The 12574-nt window shown below is 38.3% G+C and overlaps 1 protein-coding gene across 1 annotated transcript in view; it reads right to left on the bottom strand.

Annotated features, from left to right (window-relative positions):
* LOC117295834 (neuronal acetylcholine receptor subunit alpha-7-like) overlaps positions 1 to 12574 on the bottom strand; it is a 32614-nt gene continuing 20040 nt past the window's right edge. Inside the window, exons 4-10 of the mRNA XM_033778606.1 lie at positions 11472 to 11516; positions 7323 to 7432; positions 5415 to 5671; positions 4053 to 4241; positions 3206 to 3292; positions 2608 to 2717; positions 1 to 2080 (exon numbers count right to left, since the gene is read on the bottom strand). Coding sequence (XP_033634497.1) covers positions 1571 to 2080; positions 2608 to 2717; positions 3206 to 3292; positions 4053 to 4241; positions 5415 to 5671; positions 7323 to 7432; positions 11472 to 11516 — 1308 coding nt within the window. The 3' untranslated portion in view covers positions 1 to 1570. The remainder of the gene's footprint in view (positions 2081 to 2607; positions 2718 to 3205; positions 3293 to 4052; positions 4242 to 5414; positions 5672 to 7322; positions 7433 to 11471; positions 11517 to 12574) is intronic.

Here is a 12574-nt window from a genome sequence, read left to right as displayed (position 1 = left end):
CCACTCATCAAAACACATATATTAGTGACAAAAGCTTTATTTTGAAAAAATACCACTTCCAGGTGACTTTAAGGGAAGACGTTGTTCTAAATAGAACATACATACTACATGTGCAGGCTTACCGAAAAAAAGGTAAGCCACAACGTAGGGAAAATTACCATTCTATCTGCATAATGACAGTTTTTATGGTTTTATCATAGATTATGTGTAATAAACTTTCCATTGATATTACTAAGTGTCTGCGTTCCCTGGTCATGCATCACCGACATTCATTCCTGAAAACTGTGTACCCCCTTTTGTTTAATGGGAATCGTTCTTTAGGGGATTAAGACACTTTGCAGTAAACGTTAATGGCTCGGGATGATTTATTTGTGCAACAGCATATTGAGTGTGTGCTTTAGATTTGAGCTCTGCATGTTTGGATTCCAGGTTATTACATGATCTCTGCATGTTTGGATTCCAGGTTATTGCCAAAGACCAGTTTCCACACTTGATGTGATGTGTGACCAAAACATGAAACAACCAAACCTTTCCAACCCTTTCAATCGGTCATTTGAGTCATGAGAAAAAAAGTAGGGACAAATATTTTCACTGTTTTCAAACATAAATTTTTGGACTAAGAGACCGTGTAAGATGTGTGCAAATCTTGAAACATTTACATGTTTACCTTTACCAATATTATACACAACCTTGAAGGTGATTTAGTTATCAAACTTTTCACAACCAATTTTACTCTTAAAAATACAATAAAAAGTTTACTTAATATCACAGCAATGAAAAACTTCCCACGTGGCTATTTGTAGTCTTAGCTCCTTAAATTCTCAAAATTTAATATCAGGAATTCAACATAATAGTATTATATAGTATCGAAACATTCATATGTTACTGTAATTCATTTCTAACACTCATGTCAAACATTGTATCCCTTTTTAAGGTAAGCAGTCACTTACAAAACTTGCAGGGAAAATGTCTTGAAAAGTCACATCACTCTTTTTAAACCCTTGTTACTTCTGTCTTTATAATGTAAATCAACACCACTCAGATCCATGCATTTAACACTTCATTAAATATGTTATCCATTGTCGATTATCAATTATCAATCTTCCAATCATTTACTTTCTCCCATCGCTGATTATAACGCAAATTGTCACTATCAACAGCCATTTACAAATTAATTGACCAGTAAACATATTTTATTACGCAATCATTCAATGAAAATGCATTCCTGAAATCGAAAACTCGTTTTTAAAAGTTGCTCACAAACAGGACTCAGTAGCACCTTTACAGAAAGAGATACATTATGGTACCATTAACATTCGATACTACAAATAGAGTGTAATGTGTAGTCATTTTTACAAACATTATCTGTTCACATTCAAAAAACCTCTTTTGTTGCATTTTAGCACGCACAGCATGGTGTTATGTAATTTATTCACGAAGCTCTATCCAACTAAATGGAATATCACAGCTATACCTTCACCGGGTCATGCACTTTGACAAGACATACGTCTTGCATTGAAAGACAAATCCTCTTTTATCATTGTTACGAAAGACCCATGTTCTCCCCCTTTCATTTACCAAAGTTCGGGGCAGTACCAAATAAAACAAAGGTGACGACGAGTGTAGCTATGCTGAAGACTACTAGGCAGAGACGGTCCACCACCATTGCAGCAAACTTCCAATCAGACACAACCTCGTTCTCTGATTCCTTCTTCCGGTATCTATTCGTAAGGAACCTCAGCTCTTCCAAGATGGCGCCTCTATTGCTGCATCTGCAGTCCTTGTGGTCCTGGGACAGCATGGGCTCCCCTTCTCCATCCCCGGCGTAGTTGGCATATTTCACCCCGATGACGTCAGTGGAGTTAAGGTACCCTTGGCTGTTACCCGTCCGGAGACCGTTCCTGGTCGCTTGGTGGCTTAGGCCAGAGCCGCGATTGCGCAATGGGGACCGCTCCATGAGTTCAATGTCCTTTTGGGGTTTGCCGGTCACGTGTTGAGGCAAACAAGGTGCGCACATTTTACGACCTGGACGGCTCATGCGCAGCAACCATGGTAGATATTCCAGCAGAATGCACCTTAGCTGAAAGGGTTCATAAAAATGCTGGTTAAAGCATCATTTTAATCATCGACTGAGTTGACAGAGCGCCCTCAAGAGTAAACGAAACATTAACCATGTGAACATAATGTCCACTCTTACACTAGACTCCGGCCCCCTTAAGAAAGGTATTTTAAAGAGCCAATGATTTCATTGGAAACGTCACCACGGACCAATCAAAACACAGATATTGAAAGCTTACGTCACTGCACGTGTTTCCGGTTAAATTATTGTATCCAATGAAATCATTGGTTCTGAAAAGCAAGTACCTGCATGTCTTTATTCTTGCGGATAAAGACAGGGGCCCAGTCGATGTTCAATGTTACACATGATACACATACAAACTGCAGTTATAACTCACAATTTAGGAGAGTAAAACCATTGAACTATCCTTTTTATATATAGCTCCATGGTAAAACATGGTTACGAATCAACCTCGACTTCTGATCTCTTGCTAAGCAAATCGGTAGTTTGATCCCCAGAGAACGAGAAACAAAGTGTGTACAACTTACCCATCCATGCATGACGTGTGTGTCTGGATTGCGGAAGTGCAAGTTCAAGCTGACGACAGTGCAAACTACGGAGAGCGCCACCAATACCAGCACACACGTAAAGTATTTAGCTAAATTATGTGAAAAATACAAATATGGTGATTCCCTGATCAGCTACAGACATGGTAGTAGAATAAAGCAAGACAGTTCTCTCAGAACAAACTCTTCCTGAAAAGTAGATACACACATGGTGTTACCGCAAACCAAATAATATAAAATATATACAAATATGTTGCAACTTAATCAGATTTTCTGTATCATCCTCCCCAATTTTTTTTTTAAATAACCGACTCAGTGGTTCATCCTTCATTTTATTTAACCATAAGGGCCTTGGATGTACACTTCTGTTAATCTTAAACAAACTGTAAATATGTTCTATATGGTATCGTAATATTTTATGCAAATTCCTAGTTTCGAAATTATCATTCATTATTGGCTGTGTTTTGAGCTTTGAAATGAATCATTTGATCAAAACAGGGTCATTTTAAATGTTGATGGTCCATCCAAAGTAAACAGGGAGGGGGGACTGACTGAAACATGAATAAGTAAATGAACATACCGATAAGCGGAATCACGAAAGACGTTTCTGGCATAGATGCAGCTACAATCATCATAAACACCGTCAAAGACAATAGAATTGTTACACCTGTAAACAACAATTAAAGGTTAACGGATAGCAGTTTATTTGGCATAAGTGACAATAATATTTGGTACTCGTACTGACGTCATCAATCAAAACCACACTTACAGTCAAAGAAAGTATTGAGGTTTAGAACGATAGCAAAAGTAAATACAGTAGGTTGGCTCAATGGTTTCTTTCCCTGTCTTTCATCTCTGTGGACCCCGGTTCGAATCCCATCTCAGCTGACAGGAGCCTTGAATATGGATTGGTTGTTAGTCCCTAGGGACTACAAAAGCCAATCCACCTGACTGCGTGGGTTTCCCCAATATAGGGTTTTTTCTCCCTCGTCTAAAACTGAAATTTCATCTTCTCTACAAGAAATTGTTGTGACGTTTCCATTGGGTGATGCTTTGCCGACTATATATGCAGAAAAGGCTTGTCTCTGTCACGAATGTTGGCGAGTCTCACAGCGATGCAGCCAAACCTGTGTGGTCCTTTCATCTTTCTTAATCTTTCAAGATTACCCAAAGTGTTTTGAGACTGAGGATGCTTTCAGTATTAGGTCATGCATATACCATGGTGCACTTTGAACCACTAGGTGGCAGCATACAGTTCAAGTAATGTTGCAACTGTTCACGAAGTTAGGAAGAGCACGCGCCAATCACTAAGACAAAATAATGGATCTTCCTGAAAGTGTGGCGCCACCTAGCGTCACAGAAAGTCTCTCATTAAAAACTACGGTGTCCCGAAAGTATTAATAACTCTCCATCCTTATAAAACGTACCGAAAGACAATTTCTCTCCACTCTCTGGAGGGAGGCTGAAGCTTAAGACGGTCAGCATGGAGATGAGCACACACGGGATGAGAACATTGACGAAGTAGTATAGAGAACGTCTCCTGATATGAAGGTGAAAGGTCACCGTGGGATAAAAGGTACCTTCAAAAGGGTCCACCCGCCTCGTGGCCCACATTCCTTAAAAAAAAAGAAAACAGTAGAATTTAGGAGCTTATTAGTTTACAAATTGCAAGATGTGGTATGTTTTGTATATTGTGCTATTTGTGTATCATTAAAAATGATACGATTGTGCGTGCAATGCAATTTCTTCTTTTTGGAGATCATTAAAGTTTTCTTATGTCTTCTTATGTCTTGTGTTTGAAAATGACGACATGGGTGTGGAAACAGCCTAAAACTGATCGAACTATTGAATTGCTATAGTACTGGTGGTGATTTACAGAACCACCACAGCTCACGAACATTGTGTTGCCGTGTTACCGTAAACCCCAAAGTTTCACATCCCAATCAGTTTTAATATTAAACAAAACGAAAGTGCTCAGAAAATAAGTCTTCCGCTTGTTTATAAAAATGTGTAATGTATGGTGGCCCTGAAGGGACATGAAACATATATTCACGTATATATATATATATGTTCAATGTCCCTTCAGGGCCACCATAGTTAATGCTTGGTTACTTGTATTTTTAATAAAGGTTTGCACCGACTTCAACATGTTTGTTAATCAGTGTGATCGAAATGGGGTAAATGGGGATTCACACTACACGCACTCTGTGATGTTAAGTTGTCTGACTCTAGTAGGATTGGGTTGATGTTTATTTTAAAGGCAGTGGACACTATTGGTAATTACTCAAAAGAATTATTAGCATAAAACCTTACTTGGTAACGAGTAATGGGGAGAGGTTGATAGTATAAAATATTGTGAGAAACGGCTCCCTCTGAAGTGACGTAGTTTTCGAGAAAGAAGTAATTTCCACTAAAATATCTGAATTTGATTTCGAGACCTCAGAATTAGATTTTGAGGTCCCGAAATGAAGCATCTGAAGCACACAACTTCGTGCGTGACAATGTTGTTTTTTCTTCCATTATTTAATCTCGCAACTTCGACGACCAATTGAGTCCAAATGTTCACAGGTTTGTTATTTTATGCATATGTTGAGACACAACAAGTGAGAATACTGGTCTTTGACAATTACCAAGTGTTCAATGTCTTTAACCTGAATAAAACCTTTATGAAAGAATGGTTTACCGTAAGATTCGTACGTGGAATAACATCAATAAGGGAAGTTTAGCTGCACCGTGTCATTCTTGACTTCTGTTAAATATCAAAATAAAAATCCTAAAACTCTTCTCACCTAGCATTTCCCATTCGCCATTTTCTGACATACTCGAAGTGTATTCATTATTCTCGCTCTTTACAATCAGGTCCATTGCATTCCCGTCATACGTCCATGAGCTCAGCTTCAGAGTACATGTCTGCTCATCAAACGGGAAGTATTCCACGTCTATACGGCACGTGGTTCTTAAGATGCCTGGTGGTATCCAGAGGCAGCTACCCGTGGATTCTATCACAACGTTGGTGTGATAGGTTGCGTCAAAACCATCGTCGGCACTGGTTCGGTTACCAAAAAAACAAAGGAGTCAAGTTAGAAACCAAATATTGTGTAATTAATTTGTATGTAACTTTGCAATAGGCCTACAGCAAATCTCTCTAAAATAAGAAATGCGTTTGGAGCCATCGTCATTACTGGGGTTCGGTTACCCAAAACAAAGAAGTCAAATTAGAAAAGGAATGAATGTATCACACAAAAGGCATCACAGCAAAGGACCAACGTTTGGCCAGCGGAACATTTTCCTACTTTTGTTTGGGCAGTGTAAAAGTTGTCCCTAGTGTAAACATCAGCTCGACAGTGAGTCAAAGTCTGGCAAATGTATCTATAATATTCTAATGTAATTTACGCAAGTGATGTCTGACATCTCACAGCAAATCTGTCTTAAATAAGAAATATAACTCCAATGCATTTGTAACCATCGTCAGCACTGGGGTTCGATTACCCAAAACAGAGGAGTCAAATTAGAAAGGAGTTATTTGAATGTATGCACGCCAGTGATGTCTGAATCTTACAGCAAACCTCTCTAAAATAAGAAATATCACTCAAATGGATTTTCAATATAAACAGGCTATACAAGCAAAGATCCCATCTTAAATTGAAAAACGGTGTATTAAAGCCTAATGCACATTGTACGCCTTGGGGAATCTCAAAGATGATTATTTGATAAAATTCACAAATTTTGCTGCCGAAATGAAGTCACTCCCCTAATACATCAAGATGCTACTACTTATTACCATCGTCCGTCTAAGGTACGGTCTAAAAACGCTCGGGCTTGCGTGAGCACGCCTTCGTACTGGTAAACTTCCGTGGCCAGGAGGCCAGGGATGGAAACTACAATCCAGGTAACCGAAATCCCTGCATGAAGTGGATGTTTTTTCTTGCCCTCGAGGCTCGGCAACTCACCTGGAGTGAGACTGGAAACTGCTGCTTCTTTATTGTTCAAGTGGATTGTTTTGTCCTTAAGGTTTACGTATCGGTGGGTTTGATATTACTTCTGTATATTGTGACCGGGTTTGATTTATAGGCCGCAGTGGTGGTGTCTTTGAGTCGTTCAAAGACCGGAACATGTGTTCGTTCAAGGACGAGCCAAGTTTCGTACCGTTCAGTATGTGATGACGTCATACCATCAAATCAACGTCTAATACTCTAAGAAAAATCTTACCAGAAAAACCATTATCGTTTTATTATGCCAGGATCTTTGCACAGCATGAAATATCTTGAGAAACTGTGATCTTTAATCAATTTATTTCACGTATATCAAATCATTTCCTATACAAAGACATGAACTACTTCTTACCATCTCTGCTAATTTGGACTTGTTAACACCAAACACCCTGTTTTTGATTCAACTAAACTTATGTCAAGTTTTTTTCTTTACCTTCTCAGCAAGATTTCGAAAGAAAAGTAAAAGTCATTCAAACTTGCACTTGACAGACTAATGACGTTATGATGTCGGATTACAATTTGTTTCTACTTTCGGGCAAAATTTTCGGGGAAAATATCCAAACTGCTGAACTTCGGATCACATCATAATACCTTGATGTGATATCAATCGTAATACAATTACATCACCACGACGTCACCTTAAACAGCTGACCTTAAAGGTGCAGTTTTACAAGATCCGTGATCGAGCTGAATGAGTTTGTGTACCTGTTGTAGAGAAGAACATCCGGTGTCCATATTTTAGAGGGTGGGAGACGAATGTTCTTGATACCTCCGTAGTCAGATTCGTTCCAGGCAAGAGTAGTGTCATTCCATTCCTAGAAAGTAAAAAAAATCAACGATCGGAGTTTCACACAATCAGTATAATGATGGACGCAATGAAGTTATTTTCGTAAAACAGAGATGTCGTTTAATTAATACACATAATACAGTGATCATCATCACCATCATTCTCATCGTTGTCAGTGCCCATCTCGTCCAATTCGACTCACTGTCCCATCTCGTCCGATTTGACAATGAGTTTGGCGCCTCTTACAATCAGCTATACGCGCCCGGTAACTCAAAACCGACTGCTGTGCGGCACCTAAATGTAGCCCGAGCCCTAAATGTAGCCTGACCTAAATGTAGCCCCATACATTTAGGTGCCGCACAGACGGCTAATGACAGAGCATTAGCGCTACTGTGCGATTGGATGAAGTGGTGTTTCGCTTGGGCATAAGGGAAGGTCTTTTACCGAATGAAACAATATACCAATACAAGTTTGTCTTTGTTCATTTTGGACCCCACAGAGGAATGCTTCACAAAGGGAGCAATATGATAACAATATCAGGATTACCACTAACCAGATCCGTGAAATTGTAGGCCTATGTACGAGTACGAATCTCGTACAGTAAGATAATACTTGAACAGAAATGGTTATATTATTGTCATTTAGCCTCCGTGAATGAATCTGCTAAGGGTCGAAACGCTTGAATGCCCTTTTTCGCATTTAGGTCCTGTTGGTTTGTATAGTTTGCAACGGCTAGTTATCTTTCCTCAAACAAGACTCGAGTGCAAGTATTAGTAGCGCAAAAACCTACAGTTCGACTTAAGTGTGTTTAGAACTTGGAAATTATAAAGCGTGCAGCAAGAGTACTGCATCAATACAGATTTATTTTTGTTAGTTAAAATATAACGTGAACGATTGTGAAAGACATGTTTTGATGTTTTTTATGTTCAAAATTTTGGCAGAAGTATAAGTTGTGTTGGTATTATGAAAACATAACTCGGTCCAGAAGTTCTGATCAGTACAAAAAAACTAAATATTTAGATAACACATCCTGTTACACACCATTTTGTCAGGATCCCAGTGTACAATATTGATTACGAATACTTATTATTCTCACACCAATAAAAGTTGCAGACTATTTGCCACTCTGTCCTCTGCTTGTTTATGCTGTGTCATAAGTGACAGCTAGTGATTTGGACTGGTTAACTTAAGTGCCTCTAAGAATGACCTTCCAGTTTCCTTTCACTTCATCGGCGGACCACGTGTGAAATAACTACCAAGAAAATTTGTCAAAGCACAAGAGAGTTCCCTTTTTGGTTGGCCCACTGCTCATTCAAGACAATCATTAAAGGGATTGAATCCGTTATGCAATGGGAGACTTTTGGGACGCTTGGTGGCAGCAGACTTACCAGGTAAAATCCATTATTCTCGGTAAAGTGCGCCTGCTCAGAACTACGTAAACAATGGAAATTTACCTGGTAAGTCTGCTGCCACCTAGCGTTCCAAAGTCTCCCATTGGAACCACTTTCTGTTTCAATCCTTTATAGTTGTAGATAATCATTTAAAAAATAACTTGTGCAAATCTAATTTTAGAAGGTGGTAGCTTTTTTTGAGACATTGCCGAATATCTGGAGCGGTTATGTCCAAAACATAAAGAATAATCTGCAATAATGGAGTACACGGTCTGAGAAGCGTCACATCAGTAACGCTTCTCCGATTCAAATTTTATATAGATAAAAAGTGATATCTGTTTCTTTTAACCGCAGCACTTCGAAGTGAAAAGTCTCTCAAATTGCAATATACCATCCATCGCTGCCGTACTTTTACCAAGTACGTTTTTATTGGCATTAACTTTCAGAATCCTTACCAAACGTATACAGACCCTTTAATTTACTTTTTGAAAATTGTTAAAGTTATACGACTCAGGTTATCGCGAAAGTTCATCGCGTCTCTGTAAAATTGTTTACATCCACAACATTCTTCACATCCGTAAAAGAAGGAGCAGAGAAGAAAAAAACCTTCACAGCGCAACACAGCCATAAGACATGGCATTGACCTTGGCCGACATGTTAATATTATGGATGTATGCTGAGACTATTTTGATCGTTTTGCCAGAAGGCGAAATATTAAGCCCTGAAATTTGAGTAGCAAGTGTATAATACATTCGTAACATAATTTATTAGCGAGTATTGTGCTCTACAATGATTGGGATACTCTAAGTAAGTAAGGTTTACGGTGACACCATGCAAGGAAACTCGTATGTGGTGGCTCCGAGAAGAGCTCGTTTCTGCTCAAGAGATTAAAAGATTTTAAACCGGCACAGATATTGGAAGAGATAAACGGAGATCTGCCTCTCACAGTTTTCAACGTCTTTATTCATTAGTTCTGCCACCATTTTCTTGATCATACCTTTATTTAAAGTTTCTTGGAAATACACGCCAAAAAAATCAAAAGCTTTATTTTAGTTGGCTGTTTGTCAACGACAATTTTTCATCAAAGATATCTACCCAAAGCTTTTGAGATCTCTCTTGCGTGGTATGACAAATGAGTTGAGATGGTTCAACTTGAAATATAAGACGAATGATTATCCCAATCCATCGTTAACTGGAATGCTAGAGTTTATTGGAAAATACTTCCCCAGTTTCCGCAAAACTTAAGGACCTGTTCTTTCTCTGTGTCTTGAATTCCTTGAAGTTCATGGATGCAGCATCTACACATTTAGAAAATTGGCACAAAATAAAGTATGTCGCGTTCCGCGCAACCTTGCATAACATCTGCTTTGTATAAAAGGCGGGAGTGTGATCTAAAGTGTGCCGTGCTGTCTGGTTTATCAGCTGACGCATGATGCAGTTTCAAATAACGGTCCAAAGATTGGCGCCATCATTGGACTACTTTCTTAACCATTGGGTCACAAAGAAGATTCTGATTAAAATATTAGGATCATTTCATCTTCTGCGGTTTTTAATGCTTCATAAAGCACAGTGTTTATGTGAGATGAATCCTGTGGACAAATTCAAAGCTGAAAAAAAATGTTCCATGATTTTGGCGCCAATCTCCAACTAAAACTCAATGCGCTGCTTAGAGGAGCAGCAGTCACGCATCCGGGATGATCGAGGGATCTTGTGCCCTCCTGAGATCTTGGCTTAGTTTCAAGTAGCTGCTAGGCAGGCAATATTGTTTAAAGGGAAGGTACACGTTTGGTAGTTGCCCGAAACAAATATTAACTTAAAAACTTACTTGGTAACGAGCATTGGAGAGCTGTTGCTAGTCTGAAACATTGTGAGAAACGGCTCCCTCTGAAGTAGCATAGATTTTGAGAAAGAGGTAATTTCTCACTATCCGAAAGCACACAAATTCGTCCAACAAGGGTGTTTTTTCTCTCATCATTTTCTCGCAATTTCGATGACCAATTTAGCTCAATGTTTTACGGGCTCGTTATTTTATGCTTATGTTGGGATACACCAAGTGAGAAGACTTGGACAATTACCAATAGTGTACCTTCAACAGTTTTGTGCAAAAATCATAGCTGGAAACGTAGTGCAAACGGTAAATGAAATTGAATTTCGGCGGGTAGCTGTTTTTTTTTCTGGTACTTTGAAGGTTTTTGTGTTTACACTTTAGAAGCTCTTAAAAATTCTGTCCTGCTCTGTTGATCTGTTGTCTTTGGTCTTTTGTTTTTTACTTTTACTGTATTTTGGGGGTCTTTTTTTCTTCGTCTTCCCTGTCTTTTTTTACGTCATATACGGTGATATTTCGGTTGATTTTTGTTGTTGAATAATTTGTAATTGGACTGTGACAATAGTTTTCATACAGTCGGTCTTAGGTAAATAATAATAGTAACGACATTCAGTGAAGCCGAAGATTGACAAAAGAAATACAATGGAAAACCAAAAGGTTGGGCACAACAGTCACATTGGAACACTAAAATAAAAAATATATAAAAAATTAAAAGTGGAAAATAAAAAAAGGACGAGATATAAGCGCAACTTTGAAATTAAATATAGTATAACATTTTGCAAGAAACTCCTTCGAGGAGTGAATCAGTAACGGTTAAAAACACCACAATATCCATATCTGACAATACTTACATATTTCAGCCAGGCGTTTATGACCAGTATCTGATCCTTTTCATTCTGAAAGTAAAAGAAGAAAGCTTACGAAAAAATGGTCTTCTTACTTATAAGCAATTTCAGTACTAGGGTGGCACTGTATAATGTGCCAGTGGCATATTTTGTTGATGTCTCTAACCAACCCGCCAAGTCCAATCAAAATGTCAGATTCAATTTATTCAAACCACAGTATGAGCAATGAAATCATTTTGTGATCAATTTCTTTTTCTTCATATGTTTATTACATTCTCAATCTTCACAATCCAGTCACGAGTACAGTACACTGCAAAACATGGAGTGTTAACATTGACACCAAGGGAGAGAGAAATCGAAAAATAAAACCACTATAATTATTGTTTAAGCAGATATTAGTGTTCTATTTATACGTTATGTGTACGTTTTGATTCATTTTTTTGTATTTCTGCCAATGTCAAACAACACTGTGAGGCGAGCCCATGCTCTCAATAATCGAACATCCAATGCACGTCAAGAATCCTCTTTTTTGCAGAAACACATTTGTCTTGACATGTAACATAATTACATGGAATGCAATCCTACTGTTCATGATGCTACTTATGGGGCAATCAAGAGTAAAAAGAGATTGCTATACACTGAAATAGGAGGCATCATTACATTGCCCTCGTAACTCAAAACAAAATACTCAAATCCACACAACATGCACTTCTAGTTTTCTTCTGTTCTTTTACAGAAACACATTTTGTCTTAAAGCCATTGGACACTTTCGGTAAACAGTATTGTCCAAAGGCCCACACTTCGTGTATCACAACTTATATATAAAATAACAAACCTGTGAAAATTTAGACTCAATCGGTCATCGGAGTCGGGAGAAAATTACGGGAAAACCCACCCTTGTTTCCGCACGTTTCGCCGTGTCATGACATGTGTTTAAAATAAATCCGTAATTCTCGATATCGAGAATTGATAAAATTATTGTTTTAATGTTTTCTCAAAAAGTAAAGCATTTCATGCAATAATATTTCAAGAGAGTTCTTTCACCATTACCTTCTGTAAACCCTGGAGGTAATTTGTAAATCTGTGAACTTTTATTTTTTTCTGTTCCG

The sequence above is a fragment of the Asterias rubens genome, chromosome 10 (genome assembly GCF_902459465.1).
Source record: "Asterias rubens chromosome 10, eAstRub1.3, whole genome shotgun sequence".
In the NCBI taxonomy this organism is placed as follows: Eukaryota; Metazoa; Echinodermata; class Asteroidea; order Forcipulatida; family Asteriidae; genus Asterias; species Asterias rubens.
The sequence above is the reverse complement of the archived record's forward strand: the minus strand, read 5'-3'. Positions and strand labels throughout refer to the sequence as shown.